Source organism: Lynx rufus, unplaced genomic scaffold (genome assembly GCF_022079265.1).
Source record: "Lynx rufus isolate CCGP_SWC_20201006 ecotype Redwood Valley unplaced genomic scaffold, mLynRuf1.p SCAF_2, whole genome shotgun sequence".
In the NCBI taxonomy this organism is placed as follows: domain Eukaryota; kingdom Metazoa; phylum Chordata; class Mammalia; order Carnivora; family Felidae; genus Lynx; species Lynx rufus.
In genome coordinates, this window is record NW_025814834.1 from 72,463,760 (window position 1) to 72,490,948 (window position 27,189).

Sequence of the window (27,189 nt, forward strand, 5' to 3'; positions counted from 1 at the left end):
ATGAAACCGTGACCTGAGCCAAAGTCAGATGCTTAACTGACTGAGCCACCCAGGTGCCCTTGTCCTTTTTTAAATGTTTATTTATTTATTTTGAGCGAGAGAGTGAGTGAGCACACAAGCACAAGCCAGAGAGGGGCAGAGAGAGAAGAGGAGAGAGAGAATCCCACACAGGCTCCACCCTGTCAGTGCAGAGCCCCATGCAGGGCTCAAATGCAGGAACTTCAAGATCATGACCTGAACCGAGATCAAGAGCTCAACACTTAACTAACTGAGCCACCTGGGTGCCCTTTGCTCCTGACTTTTTTAAAAAGGTAAAAGATTTATAAGATCTGAAGAGAAACCAGAGTATTTGCCTTTTTTATTACCTGATCCAATTGTTTCTAATTAGTCCCCCCTTCTCTAAAAGGGATACTTTGACAACCTAGAAATTCTAAATAGCCATAGCCACTATAGATATACATAATTTTAAAATATTCTTTTCTTTAAATTGAGCAAATAGTATCAAAAATAAGACTCATAAAAATGTCTTTAGTAAAATCATCTATAATGCCACTACCCAAACACAAGTAGTATATTATACTTCTTGATAACTTGCACATACATACGTAATCTTGTGAAGAAAAAAAAAAATTTGCATTCTGCTTTTCTCACTAATTTAAAGAAATTTCAAGGTTAGACATAGCTTCCCCCAAGACATAAATGAACAGAACTTTTTGATGAGATTACAAACAAGAAACTATGTATATTTTTAACTGATTTGACCCATTGTTGATAGAAATTACCCAGTATGCAGAGAACAACTCACAGAGAGAAACCAAAGATGTTAGATACATAGACAGTCCTCTAAGTAGGGTCATCTGTCCATTAGGCCCAGATACAACAGCGAAATTAAGAATAGCTATTTTGCCCTGTAATTTATAAGATTCATCAAATTATGTCTTTGCCTTGGAACGGCATGACATATGACCGACTCTTGATCTCAGGGTCATGAGTTCAAGCCCCGTGTTGGGCTCCGAGCTGGGAGTGAAGCCTACTTAAAAAAAAAAAAAAAAAAAAGAAAGAAGTGGGGGAGAAGAAGGCAACAAGCATTCTGGGGAAGTTACTCTGCCCTGCAACTGTCTGGGTACTTTTGAAGGCGTGGTCTTAAGCTGATTTTCACAGTCTTTGTGAGTAAGGTAGCAGAATCTTGTTTTTTTATTTATAGAGTAGAGAGTTGAGTTGAGGCTCAGGGAGTTAAACAGCTAATCCAAAGTCCCACAGCAGTGAAGGGTCTGAGGGCATTTGGAAACTGACCCGCTCAACTTCAAAGACGAAAATTCTTTGTAATGTACTGTATTTTCTCTGTTTCCAACTAGGAATTCTGGGTGATTTTTATTATTTTTCTCCCAGTTTTGTCTCTTAAAAAAGCTTCTTAAAAAGTTCAGTACTGGATTACTCTAAATTGTTTACAAGGATATCCTAAGACAATGAACTCAACCAACCCAGGTTTATGGAACAATTACTCAAATTGCGTTGGATGGAGAAGTAGTTAGCTCCTGAATAATCTCATCCTACAATGATTGTCTTGGTGCCTATTCCTTACTGCTCATATGTAATGTATATGATATACTCATTTGCTTATTCATACTTTCTAATTATTAACTGTATCTTATCCGTCTAGTCTTCCTTTGTGACTTAGTGATATAAGGTAGAGAACTGCTAGTAATACGTTAATAGTAATAGATCTGCTTTTTTGATTGCCACTAAAGCAGCTTTAGCTTAGGCCCCACGAAATTCAAACTGAAGCAATCATAATATGAAAGGTAATGGTTTGGCCGTAAATGGTCAAACTCAGCAATTCTGCAAGTTCTCTTTAGTTAGATTAAAGGCACTTACTGACATTATCTCTAATTAGATACTAATTTTAAGCCTTTTGCTTTCTTTCTTATATAGGCTTTACTCCAAAAACACCAGACTGGTACAATCCAGGTAAGTTAAGAAAACTAAAATTTAGCCAAAGCTGCTTTTACCTTCTCAATAATGTATTTAGTTCATTATTTAAGCCATGGCCTAAGTGCCAGCTTTTCTATCACATCTTCAATGGAGGTGAAGTATCTCCAGGCAGGAAAGGTGATTGGCTGATGTGGAATGAGACTTTGAGGCTGGATTTGTGCTCCTCTGTGAGTACAGAAGGCTGGCTGTATCTCTCACTGGCTCAACAATCCTTGGTGCCTTGGAGACAGCACTGCCCTGGCCAGAGAGAGCCAATAATCTAAGTGGATTACTATTTATAAGTAGTTTTGAACATTAATTTGTGTTTAGAGGCTGCATTTTGATTTGTACATAATTCTGATATTCTTCTTCTTCTTTAGAGCGTGCTGGAATTCATGGACCTCCAGTTGTCATTGAAGGGAGTGAATATTGGTTTGTTGCTGATCCTCACTTAAACTATGAAGAAGCTGTGCTGTATTGTGCTAGCAATCACAGCTCCCTGGCTACACTGACATCTTTGACAGGACTAAAAGCCATCAAAAACAAAATAGCAAACGTAATTTGAGATAATATATTAAATTTTTTTTTCTTATTTTCATTATTTATTCCACTAAAAAATATTTCAGCTTATTGGGGCGCCTGGGTGGCTCAGTCGGTTGAACGTCCGACTTCGGCTCAGGTCATGATCTCACAGTCCAGGAATTCGAGCCTCGCGTCGGGCCCTGTGCTGACAGCTCGGAGCCTGAAGCCTGCTTCTGATTCTGTGTCTCCCTCTCTCTCTGCCCCTCCTCCACTCATGCTCTATCTCTCTCACTCTCAAAAATGAATAAATGTTAAAAAAAAATAAAACATATTTCAGAAATCTTGCCAAAATCTACAAAAGTTAAATGTTCCTTTCAAGTAAAATTTGCCTAACAGCATCCAAATTCATCATTTCATGTTAGAAAAGTTAAATAGAACTGTACAATGTTTTAAAATATTCAAGATTAAATATAAATGTCAATTTATAAGATGAACATCAATAGATAATATAAATTACTCTAATTCTTTTATTTTGTAGTAAAAGTTAATTTTATAGTTGAGTTTCTGTTTCTTCTAATAACTAACTTTGCAAAATATCTTTGTGGGAAAAATAATTTTTATATTTTTAAATGTATAATTCCTTGTAGTATATCCTCTATATCCAATTAACATATGTCTGTTATTACAGTGACCATATTTTCTGTATGCAAAATAGCACATAGTGAATATACAGAAGTTTTCATCTACTTCTTTGGTAAAAGGACCTGGTGTATATAATTTAGAGACCAAAGAATGTCTGGAAATTTTAGTGGTTGTGGTTATGGTAAGATAGGGTATGTAAATCAAAACTCTCTTAAAAAAGTCAACACATGTAAGGATGGGTGATTTTGTTGGTTGGTTGGTTTGTTTTTCAGATATCTGGTGATGAACAGAAGTGGTGGGTGAGAACTGGCGAACAGCCCATAGATCGTCACTTTCTTAAGTATGTGACACAATTGATGCTGCCTTTGTAAAGTCATTTTAAGAAGTCCCAAATTCCCTTTAGAAAAGGGATTGCTATTTACAATTTGTTTTGAACATTAATCTGTGAACTGTGTAGACTAGAGAAACCAAGTCTTTTTGCATATTAACATTAAGAAAAAAGTGGTATAAAATAATGGCATAACATTAAATTTAGAAGTAAAATTACAGTAAAAACCAGAATGGAACATGTAACTACGTTACGAGCTGTGCAATCTCTCCTTTTCTTTCAGCTCACGATATCTATGGCATCACTTTCCTATAACATTTCGGGAGGAATGCTTGTACATGTCTGCCAAGACTTGGTTTAGCGGTAAATTAATTCCAAATCCTTTAATGTTAATTATGTAATATGTGAACTTCAGGTTCAATTACTAGCTTAACCTTGTTTTCCTTTTGATTATATGTTTGGTTGCTTCATCTTGTTTTGGCTTATTGCTAATGACTATGGCTCAAATTCCAAATGCAGATAAAGGTGCTTTTCACTGTGAATATTTTGACTTTATCCTAAAGCAGTTACTTAGAAATAAACTTACCAATTTCATAACTGATAAGCTTATAAACAAATTTGCCAAGATAAACAGGTAACAAATTCTAAATATAGTTTAGGTCTCTTTCCCCTTCATTAGCCTTCGCTTTCAACCTATTTTCTCACCATCAGGAACTGTGGTAACAGAGGTCATTATACCAAATGTGTGCATTTTTATCGGCAACACTGTTATACTATAACCTATGGATAATTATAGAAGATAGAAATGGCTAGAGGAGAAAAGGAATATATTGTAACTGTTTGGGAAAGAATGATTTGAAGAGATTTTCTCTACTACTGGATTGTTTTTAAAATTTGCTGAACAGAAAATTCTCACTACCGTAATCCTGCTTTTCATTTCTCAGACTTAAATAAACCTGCAGACTGTAGTACCAAGTTGCCCTTCATCTGTGAAAAATATAATGTCTCTTCGTTAGAAAAATATAGTCCAGATTCTGCAGCTAAAATACAGTGCTCTGGGGATTGGATTGCTTTTCAGAATAAGGTAAAAAGAGAATTGCTACATTGTACAAATGATGATTGCTTTCATGCTGGTTGTATGGCCTGTGGCAGAATGGCAGCCCATCAGATAACTTCACTAAGATAGCCTCTGCATATTTCAGTAACTCACCTGATCCCTCTGCATTTCAGAAACCAAGTTGACTCTCAAGTTAGGCATGCCTACAGGTCTTTCCAAGTCCTGTGTTCCTATTCTGTTGCTACTAAACTTAAATTGCTGATATTGATCTGTCAATGGATTGTAATACTTTAAATAGACTCTCTCTATAGCATGAAGGAAACTGACAGTTTCTGGCTGATAAATTTTCCCCCTGAAAGAAAACATCCAAGCAGTATCTGTCAATTAAATTAGACCAGCATTCCCCAAACTACTTTTTGGGAACTACACATATGCTAACAAAATGCTCATCATTGATCTTGCTTCCAAAGGGGGCATTCTAGATCTGCCTCTTTTGAGATTCATAATCTGTATTGGTATATGTATCTCTTTGGAAATGCTAAGTAGAGAGATTGCTATAGTATGTTAAAACATCTATCTGTTCTGTTACATAAGAGAAGTTTGATGATAAGCAGGCTGGGGTTGGTGTGAGAGCCCCATGACATCTTCAAAAATGGCTCCTTTTGTCTTTTTGCTCTGCCATCCTTAGCGTAATAAAACGTCCAAGCTCAAGTTCAGAGTGTTCTCTCTCGGGTCTTTTCTAGAAGCCACCCGATGATGATGATTTATATAGCTCATTGGCCACTGCAGTCTGTAAGGAAGATGAACGAAAGCATTTTGTAGAATGTTTCAAGGAACACAATTTAGAGCATACTACTCCGTACTAATGTGATCATAGTATCAAAAAGAAAAAGGAAGATATGTGTCTGACAACTGAAAGCTCTGTACTAAAGCTAAGATATTAATTTTAAAAGTAGTACAATCGTTTTTCCCCAAGGTACTGGGACTAAATTAATTTACATAGTTGGTGTAATTTTGAATTAAAATATCCTGCCAAAAGAAACAGGGATGATTTGTTTTAAAATATCTGTTTTTATATAAGGAGGTGATGATTTGGAATGCAGCCTTTGAAGTCAGATGGAACACAATCTAAATGCTGACCATACCACTGTCTGGCTATTTCACTCATTGGAGAAGTTACTTAACTGCCCTGTGCCTCAGTTTCCCCCCATTTGTTGTGAGAATTAAATGAGATAATATTATGCAAGCTGTTTAGCACATGGGAAGCACTCAATAAATGGGAGGTTTTGGGGCACCTGGGGGGCTCAGTTGGTTAAGCGGCCAACTTTGGCTCGGGTCATGATCTCGCGGTCCATGAGTTTGAGCCCCATGTAGGGCTCTGTGCTGACAGCTCAGAGCCTGGAGCCTGTTTCAGATTCTGTGTCTCCCTCTCTCTGACCCTCCCCTGTTCATGCTCTGTCTCTCCCTGTCTCAAAAATAAATAAAACGTTAAATAAATAAATAAATAAATAAATAAATAAATGGGAGGTTTAAAAAAAAATAGTTTGACTAATAGACCACTCTAGTTGCTTATATTGAGAGCAGAGATCTGCATTCATATAGTACTACTTTGTAAATTTCCATCTCTCAGAGACCAAAAATTAGCAGCCCTTTAAAAGATGAGGTGTTTATGGGTCACCTCGGTGGCTCAATCAGTTAAGCCTCTGACCTTTGATTTCGGCTCATGTCATGATCCCAGAGTCATGGGATTGAGCCCCGCGTCAGGCTCTGCACTGAGCGTGGAGCCTGCTTAACACTCTCTCCTCTCCCCCTGTCCCTCTCCCTGGCTTGTGCTCTCTCTCTCTCTCTCTCATTCTCTCTCTCTTTAAAAAAAAATAAAGAAAAGATGAAGCGTTTACCTACTATGTGAGCTTTCCTATGTCTGGAATCTTATTCTTCATAAGAATATTCTTCATGTTTTTTGTTTGCAGTGTTTTCTAAAAATCAAACCCAAGTCTCTCACATTTTCTCAAGCAAGTGATACTTGTCATACCTATGGCGGCACCCTTCCTTCAGTGTTGAGCCAGAGAGAACAAGGTAGCAGAATTGTTCTGAAAACATGTTTTATTCTGATCTGGGGAGCCAAGATAGTTTGGGGAGGCCGTGGGTAATTAGCATATTAAAAAATCTTATTAGGGGCACCTGGGTGACTCAGTCAGTTAAGCACTTGACTCTTGGTTTTGACTCAGGTTGTGAACTCACAGTTTGTGAGTTCAAGCCCCACATCGGGTTCCTCAATGACATTGCAGAGCCTGCTTGGGATTCTCTCTCTCTCTCCCTCTCCCTCTCTGCCCCTCCCGTGCTCATTCTGTCTCTCGTTCTCTCTCAAAATAAATAAATAAACTTATTTTACAGAATAGGTAAAAGACTATCTTTGTAGATAAGCAAGAGATAGTCATTAACATTTTTAATATATCTTTAATTTGAATAAGTCAAATGCTTTAAAAAAAATCTCTTTCTGACAGATTTTATTACATCCTTGCTTCCGGATATGGAGGCTACCTTATGGATTGGTTTGCGCTGGACTGCCTATGAAAGGATAAACAAGTGGACAGATAACAGGGAGCTGACATACAGTAACTTTCACCCATTGCTGTCTGGTTGGAGGCTGAAAATACCAACAAATGTAAGTTTTTTTGAATCAGAAATCTATATAGGTTTGTGACATACCCAAGTATTCCATAAATTACTAGATTAAGATAATAACAAGGGTCTATTGGGACACCTGAGTGGCTCAGGTGGTTAAGTGTCCAACTTCGGCTCAGGTCATGTATGATCTCACGGTTCATGAGTTCAAGCCCTGCATTGGGCTCCATGCTGACAGTGTGGGTCCTGCTTTGGATTCTCTCTCTCTCTCTCTCTCTCTCTCTCTCTTTCTCTGTCCCTTCCCCATGTGCGCACACTCTCTCTCTCTGTCTCTCTCTCAATATAAATAAATAAGCATATAAAAAAAGAATAAAGGTCTATTTTATGAGTCCACTTATATGAAATGTGCAGAGCAGGCACATCGTTAAAGATAAAATGTAGATTAGTGTTTGCCAGAGGCTAAGGAGGAAGGAAAGATTGGGGGTGATGCCCAAAGGGCATGGCATTTCTTCTTGGAGTGGTAAAAATGTTCTAAAAATTGATTGAGGGTGATGGTTACATAATTGAATATACTAAGAACTATAGAATGTGTGCTTTAAATGGGTAAATGATATCACCTATGAGTAATACGTCAATAAAACCATCACAAGAAGAACAGGAGCTCCCCAGCATTCAAGCAGATGCCCCTGTTTTTCACAGTAGCTTCAGACTCCATGACACTTATTTTACAACCACAATAAGCCATCAAGGAGTGAGATGCAAATAGAAGCAAATATAAATGTTTTATTAATATTTTGGGATTTGGGGGCTGTCTCCTGGGGCCAAAAGTACAAAATTGGTGATTAGTGATCATTCTTCCCAAACAGCTACACACAAAGAAGCTATAGAAGGGAAAAAAGCATTGTGTTAACAATAGTTACCTTATACCATGATTCTGCTGCCCCCCTGCTTCTGTCTTCCCTATTTGCTGGATATAAACCACCCTTTGCACAATGGCAAAGATTAAGAAATTAACTTTAAAGTCAAATTCCAAAGGTATGCCTAGACAACAGTCAGTTGATGTTCCTGATGCAGTATAACTTTGCTCAAGGTAGATGTTGGTGGCAAAGGGAACTCTGAGTCATATGTAATTATGTACAAAGTAAATATTAAAGTAATGCTTGGTTATCATAGAAAATCTGAAAGTTGTAGAAGAGTAAATGCAATAAAGAAAACTGTCAACCTGATTCTACTTATACTTAGGCCAGTAGCTTTCAAGGTTTCAACCATAACCCCATAGTAAGAAATACATTTAAATTACCATTTAGTACATGAATATAAATATAATATTGAATTGAAACAGATGTTTCAAGAAACAGTACTTACCCTTACAGCATATACCCACTGATATTTTCTATTTTATTTTATTCTAGTCTAGTCTAGTCTAAGCTATTCTCCTTCTCCTATCCAATCCTATTTCATTATCACATATGTGAGTCAAGATCTACTGAATTGATGTCACAACCTACTAAATGAGTCACAGACTATATTTGAACCCACATCTAGGAAATCACAATAAGTATTTCAGCATTTTTCCTTCTAAGGCTTTTTCATATATTATCTTTCTGACATAGATAAAATCACAGTCTGTTTACCACTGTATACATATTATTGTATTCTACTTTCCTTATTTAGTATTATATAAGTTTCTTATACCATTAAAAAATATACTTGATAAGCATTTTAATAGTTGCACAATACTTCATGATAGATATGCGAGAATATTTAGGTTGTTTCCATTTTTGCACAATCATAAATAGTGCTATAGTGAACGTTTATGTGCATAATCTTTGGTTATATTTCAAATTACCTCCTTAAGATAGATTTTGGAAGTCATATAGCCAGATCAGAAGATGTAAGTAGTTATAAAGCTCTGATCACCAAATGCTTTCCAGAAAGGTTTATGAGTTTATATTCTTATTAGCAATATATTATGATTGCCATTTTATCCATAGCAGCATGTTAACAATTTCTAACATTTGTTGAGCATCTAATATGTGTCAGGTACTTTGCTAATGCATCATATACATTATTTCATTTAATCTGCATGACAGATGTGAAAAAGACTATTACCCCACCTCTATCTTAGAAATGTAAAAACAGAAGGAATCCTGTAACTTACCCCCAATTGTGCAGCCATGCACATTTAAATGTGTCAGAGTCACATTTAAATCTAGGTCCAAGATTCCACAGAACCAGTGTTCTTAGGTTCTTTACTACGTTGCTTGTAACGGACATTGTCTTTTTTTTTTTTTAATATTAAATTTATTGTCAAGTTGGTTTCCATACAACATCCAGTGTTCATCCCAACAGGTGCAAGGGGCATTGTCTTTTAAAAATTCTTGCTAATTTGGTAATTTAAATATGTCATATTTTTGTTTATATTTCTCTGATATCTAATAAATTGTATATAATAAGTTCTATAAGTTCAGTAGTAATTTGAATTTCATCAAGTATAAATGTTATGTTTTGCCAATATTTATCAAAGCCTTCATATATTTCTTTTTTCTTTCTTGCCTTCATGTGTTTCTTATGATATTATAACTGTAAATATTAAACATGCTAACTCTGTATTTCCTGTGTTTACTAAAAATATTCCAGTACATTTTTAAACTCTGAATACCAAAAATATTCTAGAAATAAGTTTTGATTTTTTGCATGTGTGTATATTCAAATCTGTTTATTTCCTTTTTTTCCTCCATTTCTATTAGATTACAAAGCTCATCATGTAAATGTTAGTGAAATATATGCTTATATTTTCTTTGCCTTTTTTTTCCTGACAGCATGGTACAGCCATGGTATGTTGTGTATGTTGTCAGTGAATACTTAAGGCGTTTCCCTAGTCCTGTCTAACATCGTTTATTAAATATACTTCCATTTGTTAAAGACAATATAGGATGCTTCCTTTATTATATATTAAATGTGTGTGTATGTGATATGCTCTTACATAGCTATAACACTGATCTAAATACTATAATTTTGCCATATTTAAAAAAAATAATAAGAATAGTTATCCTTTATGTATACCTTTAAACAATAGTTTTAGCTATTCTTGTCCATTCTTCCAAACTATATTATTTAGTAAATTTCCAACTAAGCTAATTAAATTAAAATAGCTCTGATGAGAATTTGACAATATTTTAGTGAGAATTAACATCTTTTTATTAACCTTTCAATTTAAAAATATGGTGTACTATATCTCTCCATTTACTCAAGTCTTCCTTCAGAGCCCTTAGTGAAGTTTTTGTAATTCTGTCTCATTGCCTCTGAGAATGGCAGGTTTTTTCTTGATTTTCTCACTGACAGGCAGAAAGCTATTATTTGGGTATATTTATATATGTATTTCACAGGCATCCATCTTCCTAAAAGCCTCTTATTACTTCTCAGAGTTTTTCGCTAGATTTTTTGGGGGGTTTCCTAATCAGATAATCATAATCTTCAAATACCTGTCCATGCTTCACCACATATGGCTGGACTTCCAGAACTGTAGTACTACCAGAAGTAATAACCACCAACCTAGACTTGCTCTGTATTTTCTGGACTGTCTGAAGTCTCTCATTGTTATATATGATGCCTACTCTTTGTTTAAGTTTTATCATTCTATAGCTTATTTAGAACTTCTATTCAAGAATAAGTACGGAATTTTCTGAAGCTTATTTCCAGCATCTGCTAAAATTGTGGTATAGCTATAGTAAACCATTTTCATTTTCTTATCATAAAATCTAGTTGCTCAGAATGGATTATTATTTTACTACTATACTGAATTGGATTTATTAGAATTTTATCTGAGAATGTTTTCATCTCTGTTCACAGAGTTAATTTTTTATGCTATGTGGTCGGATTTTTTTTCCGATTACGTCAGCTTCGTAAGATGAACTGGGTAGCTTTTTGCCTTTATGTTTTGAAATTATGACTCAGACTGGAGAATTTTCTTTCCCTGAAAGTTTGAAGGAATTACCTAAAAAATCATGTGATGTTACTTTTCAGAGATCATTCTTTAATAATAAAAGGATTTGGTGTAGTGGTTGAGTGCTTAAACTCCAGAATCACATTGTCTGCGTTTGAATTCCATCCAGCCATTTAGTGTGTCTTTGTAAGTTCACTTAATTTTTCTTAAGCCTCAACTGTTCATCTGTAAATTCTGACACTGTTACACCTACAATACAATGTGAGGATTACATAGACAATTCATTTAAAGCTTTCAGCTCTCTGACGCATAGTGTTTAAAATGAACTATTAATATTAATTTTCAGTTTCCTCCAAAGTTACTGGTACATTTTGGAATTTTCTGTTTCTCCTTATAAAAATTATGCTAATTTGTAGTTTTCAAGAAAGTTGCCTACTTCATTTAGATTTTTTTTTTAAGTTTTTAAAATGTATTTAAGTATTCCCTACATCCCACATGGGGCTCAAACTCATAATCCCAAGATCAAGAGTCTCATCCTCTTCCAACTGACACAGCCAGGTGCCCCTCATTTAGATTTTCTAATGTATTAGAATAAAATTGTGTATACTATTATCTTTTTAAATCTCCATATCTTTTTTTTTTTTATATATGAAATTTATTGACAAATTGGTTTCCATACAACACCCAGTGCTCATCCCAAAAGGTGCCCTCCTCAATACCCATCACCCACCCTCCCCTCCCTCCCACCCCCCATCAACCCTCAGTTTGTTCTCAGTTTTTTAACAGTCTCTTATGCTTTGGCTCTCTCCCACTCTAACCTCTTTTTTTTTTTTTTTGTTCTTTCCCCTCCCCCATGGGTTCCTGTTAAGTTTCTCAGGATCCACATAAGAGTGAAACCATATGGTATCTGTCTTTCTCTGTATGGCTTATTTCACTTAGCATCACACTCTCCAGTTCCATCCACGTTGCTACAAAAGGCCATATTTCATTTTTTCTCATTGCCACATAGTATTCCATTGTGTATATATACCACAATTTCTTTATCCATTCATCAGTTGATGGACATTTAGGCTCTTTCCATAATTTGGCTATTGTTGAGAGTGCTGCTATGAACATTGGGGTACAAGTGCCCCTATGCATCAGTACTCCTGTATCCCTTGGATAAATTCCTAGCAGTGCTATTGCTGGGTCATAGGGTAGGTCTATTTTTAATTTTCTGAGGAACCTCCACACTGCTTTCCAGAGCGGCTGCACCAATTTGCATTCCCACCAACAGTGCAGGAGGGTTCCCGTTTCTCCACATCCTCTCCAGCATCTATAGTCTCCTGATTTGTTCATTTTGGCCACTCTGACTGGCGTGAGGTGATACCTGAGTGTGGTTTTGATTTGTATTTCCCTGATAAGGAGCGACGCTGAACATCTTTTCATGTGCCTGTTGGCCATCTGTATGTCTTCTTTAGAGAAGTGTCTATTCATGTTTTCTGCCCATTTCTTCACTGGGTTATTTGTTTTTCGGGTGTGGAGTTTGGTGAGCTCTTTATAGATTTTAGATACTAGCCCTTTGTCCGATATGTCATTTGCAAATATCTTTTCCCATTCCGTTGGTTGCCTTTTAGTTTTGTTGGTTGTTTCCTTTGCTGTGCAGAAGCTTTTTATCTTCATAAGGTCCCAGTAATTCACTTTTGCTTTTAATTCCCTTGCCTTTGGGGATGTGTCAAGTAAGAGATTGCTACGGCTGAGGTCAGAGAGGTCTTTTCCTGCTTTCTCCTCTAAGGTTCTGATGGTTTCCTGTCTCACATTTAGGTCCTTTATCCATTTTGAGTTTATTTTTGTAAATGGTGTGAGAAAGTGGTCTAGTTTCAACCTTCTGCATGTTGCTGTCCAGTTCTCCCAGCACCATTTGTTAAAGAGGCTGTCTTTTTTCCATTGGATGTTCTTTCCTGCTTTGTCAAAGATGAGTTGGCCATACGTTTGTGGGTCTAGTTCTGGGGTTTCTATTCTATTCCATTGGTCTGTGTGTCTGTTTTTGTGCCAATACCATGCTGTCTTGATGATGACAGCTTTGTAGTAGAGGCTGAAGTCTGGGATTGTGATGCCTCCTGCTTTGGTCTTCTTCTTCAAAATTCCTTTGGCTATTCGGGGCCTTTTGTGGTTCCATATGAATTTTAGGATTGCTTGTTCTAGTTTCGAGAAGAATGCTGGTGCAATTTTGATTGGGATTGCATTGAATGTGTAGATAGCTTTGGGTAGTATTGACATTTTGACAATATTTATTTTTCCAATCCATGAGCAGGGAATGTCTTTCCATTTCTTTAAATCTTCTTCAATTACCTTCATAAGCTTTCTATAGTTTTCAGCATACAGATCCTTTACATCTTTGGTTAGATTTATTCCTAGGTATTTTATGCTTCTTGGTGCAATTGTGAATGGGATCAGTTTCTTTATTTGTCTTTCTGTTGCTTCATTGTTAGTGTATAAGAATGCAACTGATTTCTGTACATTGATTTTGTATCCTGCAACTTTGCTGAATTCATGTATCAGTTCTAGCAGACTTTTGGTGGAGTCTATCGGATTTTCCATGTATAATATCATGTCATCTGCAAAAAGCGAAAGCTTGACTTCATCTTTGCCAATTTTGATGCCTTTGATTTCCTTTTGTTGTCTGATTGCTGATGCTAGAACTTCCAGCACTATGTTAAACAACAGCGGTGAGAGTGGGCATCCCTGTCATGTTCCTGATCTCAGGGAAAAAGCTCTCAGTTTTTCCCCGTTGAGGATGATGTTAGCTGTGGGCTTTTCATAAATGGCTTTTATGATCTTTAAGTATGTTCCTTCTATCCCGACTTTCTCAAGGGTTTTTATTAAGAAAGGGTGCTGGATTTTGTCAAAGGCCTTTTCTGCATCGATTGACAGGATCATATGGTTCTTCTCTTTTTTTTTGTTAATGTGATGTATCACGTTGATTGATTTGCGAATGTTGAACCAGCCCTGCATCCCAGGAATGAATCCCACTTGATCATGGTGAATAATTCTTTTTATGTGCTGTTGAATTCGATTTGCTAGTATCTTATTGAGAATTTTTGCATCCATATTCATCAGGGATATTGGCCTGTAGTTCTCTTTTTTTACTGGGTCTCTGTCTGGTTTAGGAATCAAAGTAATACTGGCTTCATAGAATGAGTCTGGAAGTTTTCCTTCCCTTTCTATTTCTTGGAATAGCTTGAGAAGGATAGGTATTATCTCTGCTTTAAATGTCTGGTAGAACTCCCCTGGGAAGCCATCTGGTCCTGGACTCTTATTTGTTGGGAGATTTTTGATAACCGATTCAATTTCTTCGCTGGTTATGGGTCTGTTCAAGCTTTCTATTTCCTCCTGATTGAGTTTTGGAAGAGTGTGGGTGTTTAGGAATTTGTCCATTTCTTCCAGGTTGTCCAATTTGTTGGCATATAATTTTTCATAGTATTCCCTGATAATTGTTTGTATCTCTGAGGGATTGGTTGTAATCATTCCATTTTCATTCATGATTTTATCTGTTTGGGTCATCTCCCTTTTCTTTTTGAGAAGCCTGGCTAGAGGTTTGTCAATTTTGTTTATTTTTTCAAAAAACCAACTCTTGGTTTCGTTGATCTGCTCTACAGTTTTTTTAGATTCTATATTGTTTATTTCTGCTCTGATCTTTATTATTTCTCTTCTTCTGCTGGGTTTAGGCTGCCTTTGCTGTTCTGCTTCTATTTCCTTTAGGTGTGCTGTTAGATTTTGTATTTGGGATTTTTCTTGTTTCTTGAGATAGGCCTGGATTGCAATATATTTTCCTCTCAGGACTGCCTTCGCTGCGTCCCAAAGCGTTTGGATTGTTGTATTTTCATTTTCGTTTGTTTCCATATATTTTTTGATTTCTTCTCTAATTGCCTGGTTGACCCACTCATTCGTTAGTAGGGTGTTCTTTAACCTCCATGCTTTTGGAGGTTTTCCAGACTTTTTCCTGTGGTTGATTTCAAGCTTCATAGCATTGTGGTCTGAAAGTATGCATGGTATAATTTCAATTCTTGTAAACTTATGAAGGGCTGTTTTGTGACCCAGTATATGATCTATCCTGGAGAATGTTCCATGTGCACTCGAGAAGAAAGTATATTCTGTTGCGTTGGGATGCAGAGTTCTAAATATATCTGTCAAGTCCATCTGATCCAATGTCTCATTCAGGGCCCTTGTTTCTTTATTGACCGTGTGTCTAGATGATCTATCCATTTCTGTAAGTGGGGTGTTAAAGTCCCCAGCAATTATCACATTCTTATCAATAAGGTTGCTTATGTTTATGAGTAATTGTTTTATATATTTGGGGGCTCCGGTATTCGGCGCATAGACATTTATAATTGTTAGCTCTTCCTGATGGATAGACCCTGTAACTATTATATAATGTCCTTCTTCATCTCTTGTTACAGCCTTTAATTTAAAGTCTAGTTTGTCTGATATAAGTATGATCCCCTCACTCTGAATCTAAAGGTGTCCTCAGGTCTAAAATGAGTCTCTTGTAGACAGCAAATAGATGGGTCTTGTTTTTTTATCCATTCTGATACCCTATGTCTTTTGGTTGGCGCATTTAATCCATTTACATTCAGTGTTATTATAGAAAGATACGCGTTTAGAGTCATTGTGATGTCTGTATGTTTTATGCTTGTAGTGATGTCTCTGGTACTTTGTCTCACAGGGTCCCCCTTAGAATCTCTTGTAGGGCTGGTTTAGTGGTGACAAATTCCTTCAGTTTTTGTTTGTTTGGGAAGACCTTTATCTCTCCTTCTATTCTAAATGACAGACTTGCTGGATAAAGGATTCTCGGCTGCATATTTTTGCTGTCTAGCACCCTGAAAATCTCGTGCCAATTCTTTCTGGCCTGCCAAGTTTCAAAAGAGAGGTCAGTCACGAGTCTTATAGGTCTCCCTTTATATGTGAGGGCACGTTTACCCCTTGCTGCTTTCAGAATTTTCTCTTTATCCATGTATTTTGCCAATTTCACTATGATATGTCGTGCAGAAGATCGATTCAAGTTACGTCTGAAGGGAGTTCTCTGTGCCTCTTGGATTTCAATGCCTTTTTCCTTCCCCAGTTCAGGGAAGTTCTCAGCTATTATTTCTTCAAGTACCCCTTCAGCACCTTTCCCTCTCTCTTCGTCATCTGGGATACCAATTATGCGTATATTATTTCTTTTTAGTGTATCACTTAGTTCTCTAATTTTCCCCTCATACTCCTAGATTTTTTTATCTCTCTTTTTCTCAGCTTCCTCTTTTTCCATAACTTTATCTTCTAGTTCACCTATTCTCTCCTCTGCCTCTTCCATCCGAGCCGTGGTGGTTTGCATTTTGTTTTGCATTTCATTTAAAGCGTTTTTCAGCTCCTCGTGACTGTTCCTTAGTCCCTTGATCTCTGTAGCAAGAGATTCTCTGCTGTCCTGTATGCTGTTTTCCAGCCCAGCGATTAATTTTATGACTATTATTCTAAATTCACTTTCTGTTATATTATTTAAATCCTTTTTGATCAGCTCATTAGCTGTTGTTATTTCCTGGAGATTCTTCTGAGGGGAATTCTTCCGCTTGGTCATTTTGGATAGTCCCTGGTGTGGTGAGGACCTGCAGGGCACTTCCCCTGTGCTGTGGTGTATAACTGGAGTTGGTGGGCGGGGCCGCTGTCAGTCCTGATGTCTGCCCCCAGCCCACCGCTGGGGCCACAGTCAGACTGGTGTGTGCCTTCTCTTCCCCTCTCCTAGGGGCAGGATTCACTGTGGGGTGGCGTGGCCCGTCTGGGCTACTTGCACACTGCCAGGCTTGTGATGCTGGGGATCTGGCGTATTAGCTGGGGTGGGAAGGCAAGGTGCACGGCGGCGGGGGGGCAGGCTTAGCTCGCTTCTCCTTAGGTGATCCACTTCAGGAGGGGCCCTGTGGCAGCTGGAGGGAGTCAGATCCGCTGCTGGAGGTTTGGCTCCGCAGACACAGAGTTGGGTGTTTGCGCGGAGCGAGCCATTTCCCTGGTCGGAACCGGTTCCCTTTGGGATTTTGGCTGGGGGATGGGCGGGGGAGATGGCGCTGGCGAGCGCCTTTGTTCCCCGCCAAACTGAGCTCTGTCGTCCGGGGGCTCCGCAGCTCACCCTCCCTTTGTCCTCCAGCCTTCCCGCTTTCCGAGCAGAGCTGTTAACTTATGACCTCCCAGACGCTAAGTCGCGCTTGCTGTCGGAACACAGTCCGTCAGGCCCCTCCGCTTTTGCAAGCCGGGCTCGGGGACTCTGCTTGGCTGGCGAGCCGCCCCTCTGCCCCGGCTCCCTCCCGCCAGTCCATGGAGTGCGCACCGCCTCGCCGCCCTTCCTACCCTCTTCCGTGGTCCTCTCGTCTGCACTTGGGTCCGGTGACTCCATTCTGCTAATCCTCTGGCGGTTTTCTGGGTTATTTAGGCAGGTGTAGGTGGAATCTAAGTTATCAGCAGGACGCGCGGTGAGCCCAGCGTCCTCCTACGCCGCCATCTTCCTGTCGACTCTTAAATCTCCGTATCTTAATTTGATTGTGTTTTTACTTTTTCTTATTCAGATTTTTACAAAATTGGTGTGTTAATGGCTTCCTCTTCCCTCTTCTCCCCTCTCTACTCCTATTGCTTAAGATACATTTACAAATATTACTACATTTTCTATCCTGTTTTTCTTGGAGTTATATTTTTATTCATTTTCTAATCTCCTGTATTCAATTCTTAGTTCATCTTTCCTTTAAAAACCAGAATACATTTAATAATATATATTTGCAGAATTCCACTATTGGGTATTCACCCAAATACCAAAACACTAATTCAAAAAGATACATGCACCCCTATATCTATTGCTGCATTATTTACAATAGCCAAGATATGGAGGCAACCTAAGTATCCATTGATAGATGAATGGATAAGGAAAATGTGGTACACACACACACACACACACACACAGAAATACTACACAACCATAAGAATGGATGAGATCTTGCCATTTGTGACAACATGAATGGACATAGAGGGTATTATGCTAAGGGAAGTAAGTCAGACTGAGAAAGACAAATACCATTTCACTCCTATGTGGAAAACACTCATGTGAAAAAAACAAAACAAATGAATAAGCAAATAAAAAGGATAGTCAGACCTATAAACACAAACTGAATGTTTGTTCAGAGAACAAACTGATAGTTGTCAGAGGAAGCGGAGTGGGAGGGTGGGCAAACGGGGTGAAGGGAAGAAGAAAATATAGGCTTCCAGTTATGGGAATAAGTTACAGGAATAAAAGGCACAGTATAGGGATTATAGTCAATGATATTATAAGTGGATTATATAGTGACAGATGGTAGCTACACTTGTGGGGAGCATAGTATAACATATAGGGAAGCTAAATCACTACGTGATATGCCTGAAACTAATGTACCTTTGTGTGTCAACTATTCTCAAATAAAACACGTAATAATAATACACATTTGCCTCTGTAAAAAAGTTTTACACATATCCCTGGTGATATTATTCTTTCCTATAATTATTTTATTTCAGTTTTAGTTCCGTGTTTATTGTGTAACATGTGTGTACGTGTTTTTATAAAATTTGTAACTCCTGGGATAAGCCTACTTTTCTTATTTTTCTAAGTGTGTGATATGTTTCAAGCATATAAAAAATATAGGAACAATATACTTCGAAAAAATTTTCATACCTAGTATTATTGATTTGTGATCAGAGAATGAAATCTAAATAGATGTTTATGGATGTTTTTATAGTGACAGATACAGGATCAAAGCTTTAAGGTGAGTACTCTGTTGTATACAGTTTGTCAACATAAAAAATTTAAAAACATCTGATAAATTAATCATCATTACTTTTTTTGCTTTGAAACATCAAGAATGATAGCAGAGTGTTAAATATTACTATAATTGTGTTTTAATCTTACTTGTACCAGTTTTTCTTGATCTGTTTAAATTTTTTTTAATGTTTATTTATTTTTGAGAGAGACAGAGACAGAATGCGAGTAGGGTAGGGGCAGAAGGAGAGGGAGACAAAGAATCCGAAGCAGGCTCCAGCCTCTGAGCTGTCAGCACAGAGCCCGACGTGGGGCTTGAACCTACAAAACTCTTCATAGAAAGAGTTTGGAAGTTTTCCTTCCATTTCTATTTTTTGAACAGTTTCAAGAGAATAGGTGTTAACTCTTCCTTAAATGTTTGGTAGAATTCCCCTGGAAAGCCATCTGGCTCTGGACTCTTGTTTTTTGGCAGATTTTTGATTACTAATTCGATTTCCTTACTGGTTGTGGGTCTGTTCAAATTTTCTGTATCTTCCTGTTTCAGTTTTGGTAGTGTATATGTTTCTAGGAATTTGTCCATTTCTTCCAGATTACACATTTTATTGGCTTATAATTGCTCAAAATATTCTCTTACTATTGTTTTTATTTCTGTTGTGTTGGTCGTGATCTGTCCTCTTTCATTCTTAATTTTATTTATTTGGGTCCTTTCCTTTTTTGTTTTATAATTTCTAAAGTTAATTGCCCTTTTCCCATTCTTTGGAAGTTTTTGAGGATTTTCTTGTGATTTCACAGTCAGCTCCTTAATGAAATTTTTACAGGACGAAAAATCCAATTTGGAATATAAAGTTCTCTTGCTGGGATCTTCAGACAGGTAGTTTCATGATTATTTGTACATATTTGCCTTTTCCTTTAGATTTTTGAGGAAGAGTCCCAATACCACTGTGCTCTAATGCTCAACCTCGAAAAGTCGCCTTATACTGGGACATGGAATTTTACTTCCTGCAGTGAGCACCACACTCTGTCTCTCTGTCAGAGATATTCAGGTATGAATTATCATCTAGATAACTATGGTACTTTATGCTGTTAGATATATACACTACTTTTTCATGAAAATCTTATAAATGAATATTAATTTGTAAACATATAGCTTCCCTAAATTTTCAACATGGCTAAACTCATATTGGTTCAGTGAGTCAGATTATCTCAAATGGAATGTGATTTTTTTTCAAGTGTCATTGCTTTACCTAATTAAATGTCAAAATTAAGTATTGGTGCTGACAGCTCTGAGCCTGGAACCTGCTTTGGATTCTGTGTCTCCCTCGCTCTCTGCCCCTCCCCCGCTTGTGCTCTGTCTCTGTCTCTGAAAAATAAATAAATGTTAACAAATTTTTTTTTAAGAGGTCCATATTTTCAAAAAGATGTTTTTCAAAAGTATCACATTGTTTTCATTGATCACAATGTTCTTTTTTTTTTTTTTTTTTCACAATGTTCTTAATAAATGATTAAAAAAAAAAAAAAACCTTTGGGGACGACTGGGTGGCTCAGCCGCTTAAATGTTCAACTCTTGATTTGTTCTCTGGTCATGATCCCAGGGCCATGGGATTGATCCCTGCGTTGGGCTCTGTGCTGAGTATGGAGCCTGCTTAAGATTCTTATTCTCTCTCCCTCTGCCCCTCCCTCTCTCTCTCTCAAAAATAAATAAATAAATAAATAAATAAATAAATAAATAAATAAATAAATAAAATTTCTAAAAAGCTTTATCATGTAATGAGAACCTTAAGTAGATAATCCACGTACTTCTAAGGAACTTTTTGTTTAATTAACCTATGGTCATTTGTCTCATACTGTTTAGTAACTGCTTTATTCAGGCAAGTACTGTAAAATAATAATTCAATATATCTCTTGTGGGTTGTTTTGTACATTTTTTTCATGGGAGCTCTCCCAGATTAAAACTTTGTAAGGGAATACCTAACACCTCTTCTTGTTAAAGGAGTTCAAACAAAGGAGGTATTTGATACCAATCTGAAATGGTAATCTCATTGTAACCTACTTTTACTTATACCTTTTTTCCTTCCTAAATCAGATTAACAAAAACAATTTTGTTCCAATTTTAGAAAAAAAAAAAAGATGCGGCTCAAACATATTTGCCTAAGGTATACACCAAGACATACCTAGTTCTCCCAACGAAAATCTAAAATAAATGAATAGATAAGTAATATCTAAAGTACTTATGGAGAAATGAAGAAATGTCCCATGCCTTGCAGAGTGGGTGGTTTTTGTGTTTTTTTTTTTTCTTTTACACGCAGAAATTGAAAGCAGACAGACCTTGCAGAATACTTCAGACACTATAAAGTATCTAAATAATTTGTACAAAATAATCCCGAAGAGTCTGACTTGGTTTGATGCTCTGAAGGAGTGTCAGAAAGATAACATGCACCTGGTGAGCATCACAGACCCTTACCAGCAGGCGTTCCTAACTGTGCAGACGGTCCTTCATAACTCTTCTTTATGGATTGGACTCTCCAGTCGAGACGTAAGTTTTCAGTCCCAACTGCCAGGATTGACTGACGAAACGTGAAATTTTTGTTGCACACAGCATTTCTCATACCAGACCAAAAGAACCCAGAGGTTGTAAAATCTTTCTCCAGTGAGTAAATTTCATGAAGTGTATAATTTTTAGTGGTAGTCATCTTTCCACTGTTGAAAGATCTGGTGCTTTATTGTTTAGATTAAGAAGAAGTTCTAGTGGACATATGTAGATGAGCACTTCTTTTTATTCTAGTAAAAGACTGAGCTAGAAGCAGGATGCCATCTCTCCCCAGCCAATGAAAAGAAGAGGGGAAGAGAAGAGTTAAATCAGATGAGGTCCAGTGTGTAGAAGTACTGTGGCTTCTGATGAAGAGTCTTTTTATCCTTTTCAGAATCAGCAGAGTACAATTAAGCCTCTCTAAAAGTGGATTAGAGTAGTGTTTCACCACAGTTCAAGGCCTGATCCTGGATAGATGTCTTAAGTACTTCTAGTTTATTTCACAGCCCAGCAAAGAATACTAGTCTCCTGCTAATTCCCAGTGCTAAGCTACAAACATGTTATATAAACAGGAACATATATGCTTCTGAAGCATTTAGCTATAATTAATAAGTATTTTTCTAAATAAAGGTATAGTAAAAAAATAATAATAAATAAAGCTGTAGTATTTCTGTCAGCATTGTAGGTCATTTTTGTCTCTGCTCTAGGCTCTCTATGTATGCCCACTGAGATGTATTGAAGGGTAAAATATAGGGCTGGTATGTGAGGCTGCATATATTATGCTCTGCATAGGGGGTGCCATTTACAAAGATTGTGATGTGAACTCTGCCCCCTGCATCTGCACAGTGCATGACTGGTGAAGCCCTTGTTAGATAAATGTCCCCTAAACCAGTATTCTTCACTCTCAGAGAGAAGGCAATTGGCAGAGTAGGACAGAAGAGTACCTTACATTGTGAAGTAAACCTAAGTTATATATACCTTGGGGAAACCCTCAATATACCAATGTGGTATATACCAAGATGGTTTTAGGGCTGCATGGAAAAAAATGTGATTGAAAGTGATTTAGTCCTAGCGCACACCCAGAGTTGAACTGGAGAATGGGTGAAAAAAACTTAAAATAGACTCGGAAGTAAACATTACCTTTGATAAATTTTGGATTCATTACCACCAGCATGTACTAGAAGCTCAGTTAAAACTAGTATTTAGAAATTGCTTGAAGAATGTTTTCTCTGAGACTCTCAGAGCCAGATCGTCAGCTTGAACTAGTTTTTAAGACTTACTATATCAATTCTTTCATAACATTGCTTTTATTTATTTCCTCTTCAGTGTTTGGGTTTATGTGAAACCCATCATTGTGTCTCTTGTGAGGGTAGTAATAAGTTATTACATTTCCTAGTTTCAATCACCTTTAACCTTTTGAAACAAAAGCAATACCATCCCTGTGGAAAATCTGTAAATTTATAGTAAACATTTTTTTTTTTTTTTTTTTGGGCAGATCAGCACCTGCGTTTTATTTTTTTTTTTTTATTTTTTTTTTTTTATGAAGTTTATTGACAAATTGGTTTCCATACAACACCCAGTGCTCATCCCAAAAGGTGCCCTCCTCAATACCCATCTATAGTAAACATTTTTAAAAGAAAATTAAGATCACCTATAATCCCAGTAACTAGTGATAAATATGATTTAGTAATCTGGCATATATCCCTCAAGTTTTTTCTATGTACACATGTATTTTTTTTAATGTTTATTTATTTTTGAGACAGAGGGAGACCGAGTGCGAGTGGGGAGGGACAGACAGAGAGGGGGACACAGAATCTGAAACAGGCTCCAGGCTCCGAGCTGTCAGCACAGAGCCCGATGCGGGACTCAAACCCACAAACTGTGAGATCATGACCTGAGCCGAAGTCTGACACTTAACCAACTGACTCACCTAGGTGCCCGCACATGTATATTTTTAAGATAATTAGAATCATACCATTTTGTAACTTTTTATTCACCACTGAAGGATTTTGGCCTTATTTTGTATCCTATTTTCAATCTGTACTTATGTTTCTCTTTTTTCTTTCACTCTTTAACATATTCTATGTAGCTGTTTACTATGTATTTGCATAAGCTGCCTTAAATCTTTGGAGCATGGACAGGATACATTTTACACTGAAAGCAATGGAAGGGTATTGAAAGATTTTAAACCTGGTAGTGACAATATCAGGTTTTTACTTAAGAAGAATTATACTGGCAGAGGGTGGGTAAGGAAGCGAGCAGTCAGGAGATTTCTTACAGAAATTCATGCAGGAAATGATGTTGGCCTGAACTAAGGCTCACAGCAGTTCTGGTTTATATAAAGTTCAGACTGTGGCAGTGGCAGTGGGTCACTCAAGTACACAGAAGTGGAAATACATAGAAAGAGAGGAAGTCAAGAAGGCTTGGGAGCTGGATGAATTACCCACATGAACATTAATGTCTGTAAGTCGATGGTTGGACCAAGAGGACAGAGCAAGACATGGGGTATCTCCCCAGTGAATATCAGGGGGGAATAAGGAGGCAAGTCCTCAGTGAATGTCAGAGAGAGCAAAGAATCTGGAAGCTTGCATAAACCTCAAAGGAAATGACTGAAGGAGATAAAAAATAACCTGCTATCCCATTCTCATAGCCCTGTGGTATCTGAGAATGGAAAAATAAACAGCCTTCCCTTGTGGGTGTTGAAAGGAACTTATTCCCTTGGGAAAGGCAGGTTTTGATTAAGATCAATTAAGGTCAAGAATTTAGTAAAGAGACGCTTATAGTCGTAATAAAGAGAGATCACATTCAGCAGAGAGATAGAAGGTGCGGTGATTTATCTACGAGGAATAGAAGTTCCAAAGACCTGCTGTGAGTGCAACAAAGGTGAAGAAATCCAGGGTAATAACCAAGTGCAAGCAACATCCCATGGCCAAAGGGCACATTTGAGGTCAGAGGCTTAGGCCACAAGGTTACAACTGGAACTCTGGTGGAGAACAGTTTTCAGAATGAAACAGTTGGTGGTATTGAAGCCTGAACATGTTTGTTATTTATGGTTCACTAAGGATACTGTGTGTGGCCTTTGCCCAGTATTCCAAATAAACCAGGGATGCAGAATTGTCTTGGGCCTCAGGACAGCTTAGTTCATTGGGTCAATGTATAAGGGCTAGTGCTCTGACAGCACCATGGGGAAGCCCAAACAGGTCTGTACCCTGGACTTTTGTACCTATTCTGTAAAGCCTCTCTCAAGATAAGTGGGTGGTCAGGCCCTTGTCAGGATGTAAAGACAGATGTTCATAGACTTTTAGTGCACAATAGAGTTTAGTGAATGAGGAAGCTTTTCTACAAAGACAAGTGTAAAAATAACAGTGTGAGAGCCATAAGGCCTGAGTCAGGGTTAGAGGGAGAGAGGCAACACTTATGTAGCTCTTCCTGTGCACCAGCTGGCCATTGAGTTACATGTTTTATACGTTACCCCACGAATTCCAGCCCTGAGAGGTTAAGTGTCATATCCGTTTAATAGATGAGGGGATGGAAACTTGGCAAGGTAAACTCAAAATCAAAAACTAATATGGGACTGAGCCAGAATTCAAAACTAGATATGCGTAGCCCCAGAGCCCGTGTTCTTTACACTACCACATAATTGTTTTTCTGACTTGCAACAACCAACAGTTCCAACTATGTGTGAGGCAGCCTAGCATAATGACTCAGGCCATGGACTCTAGCACCTGATGGCCTGGATTGGAATCCCAGCACTGCAGTATACATTCTATGTGACTTTGGGCACACTACATGCCTTCAGTTTCCTCATCTGTGAAAGAAATATAAAAGTTCCTATCTCATATGGTTGTTAGGAAGATTAAATAAATTAATCTTTGCAAAGCACTTAGAACAGTGCCTGGCACGTGGTAAGTGCTGTGTAACTATGTGCTAAATATAAGATAAAATTAAAAGTTATTAGATTGAGCATGAGGGTTGAAATAATACAAAGGAGATAACATGACGTATTGCCACTTGAACTGTATTTCGGCTGCTTACAGGATGAACTCAACTATGGTTGGTCAGATGGGAAACATCTTCAATTTAGCCGCTGGATTGAAAATAATAATCAACTTGAAGACTGTGTAATCTTAGACACTGATGGTTTCTGGAAGACATCTGACTGTGAGCATCAGCAACCAGGTGCTATTTGCTACTATCCAGGAAGTATGCTAATTTTAAATATTTTAATTTATGGGGGGTGGTTTTGTAAAATCTGGTTTTGAAATTATAATCACGTTCTTTTTCTACAACAAAATTTGTTATGAAAATTCAAGTAGAATTATATATTAAATACTTTGTCATTGATTTGTTATTTTAGACATGTTATATCTTTATTTTTGTCAGCTGACAAGGGTACTTGACCTTTGAGTTTTAACTCCCATTGGTCTCATTTTGTATGTATTTTGTGTTTATGTTCTATAGAAAACTCATATTTGTGAGAATTATTTTTTTGTAATTCTTATGATCAACAACTAATCTTTCTTTTTAAGAGTCACTGTTAAGATTCATTTGTTTGCCAGTAACAGTAACCAGCTCAAGCCAGCTTAAGCCAAAAGGGACACTTAGATCCTCAAAAATGAGGATATCGCTGAGCCTCATGAAGAATGGGAATCAGAAACTGAATGGAATCTGGAACCCAGAGATACTGTCTCCCACCTATCCTTTCTGTTTCTCTCTGTAGACCTGCACTCTTCTTTTTATATACTTTATGCTTCTCTCTGTGCATGGTAAAACATGGCAGCTCTGTAGCTTTCAATGATAGCCATAACTGGAGATGGATTGACTATCCCTAAATTATACTTTCCAAATTCTTAGAATCTGATGTACCTCGCTAGAGTAAGGTACGCAATCTCTAGCTCAGTCAGAGTAAAGTAGTTTTACAACTGCCAGAGGCCCACATGTGTGTGTTTGCAGTAGAAAGAAAAGACTACTTCCCAAAGGGAGTTGTTGCAACCTGGGAGACATGCTGGATGGTCTCTACTGCATATGAAATCTGTTTGTTGACTTTGAGTAGAGTATATCTATATTTGCATCTCCTGGAGTCTATGTCTTTTTCATAATAAAAGCCATAATCACATTTTCAACTATTTCTGTTTGCTTTCATTAAAGCAACAACTTAGAACATCACATATTTCATTAAAATGTACCTTTAATAAATAAATAAAAATTAAAATTTATCTTTAAAATTAGAGAAAAGGGGCACCTGGGTGGCTCAGTTGGTTAAGTGTCCAGCTTCAGCTTAGGTCATGATCTCACAGTTTGTGAGTTCAAGCCCTGCATTGGGCTCTCTGCTGATGGCACAGAGCCTGCTTGGGATTCTCTCTCTCTCTCTCTCTCTCTCTCTCTCTCCCTCTCTCCCTCTCTCCCTTTCTCTCTCTTTCTCTGTCTCTGTCTCTGTCTCTCTCTCTCTCTGCCCCTCCATCGCTTGTGCTCTTTCCCTCTCTCAAAAATAAATAAACAGTAAAAAAATTAAAATTAGAGAAATACCAGTAACCAGAAACTTAAAGATGAGTTCCCAAAGTTATAGTTAGGTGACTATTATTAATATCCTTGTGTAGTCTCTGAGGTTGCCCCTTGTATTTGAGGTTTGGTGATACAAGAATACAGAAACAACATTTAACCTAATAGGACCTATTGTTTTATATTCTCCCACTCATTCCACAGCAGGGGAAAGAAATTATGTTAAATAAACTCCTTCCTACAGAAACCCAGTTAAGAGGTCACATTATATTTGAGTATAAACAGAACA

General features: G+C 37.4%; 1 protein-coding gene across 3 annotated transcripts in view; it reads left to right on the plus strand.

The window, feature by feature from the left end:
- The window catches only part of LY75 (lymphocyte antigen 75), a 137,995-nt gene that overhangs the window by 57,728 nt on the left and 53,078 nt on the right, over window positions 1-27,189 (plus strand). For all 3 annotated transcript variants that reach the window (XM_047085053.1, XM_047085054.1, XM_047085052.1), the window contains exons 17-26: window positions 1,933-1,968; window positions 2,352-2,527; window positions 3,408-3,475; window positions 3,747-3,826; window positions 4,408-4,547; window positions 6,491-6,596; window positions 7,025-7,185; window positions 19,788-19,917; window positions 21,181-21,407; window positions 25,439-25,604. In XM_047085053.1, the coding sequence (XP_046941009.1) occupies window positions 1,933-1,968; window positions 2,352-2,527; window positions 3,408-3,475; window positions 3,747-3,826; window positions 4,408-4,547; window positions 6,491-6,596; window positions 7,025-7,185; window positions 19,788-19,917; window positions 21,181-21,407; window positions 25,439-25,604 (1,290 nt within the window). The remainder of the gene's footprint in view (window positions 1-1,932; window positions 1,969-2,351; window positions 2,528-3,407; window positions 3,476-3,746; window positions 3,827-4,407; window positions 4,548-6,490; window positions 6,597-7,024; window positions 7,186-19,787; window positions 19,918-21,180; window positions 21,408-25,438; window positions 25,605-27,189) is intronic.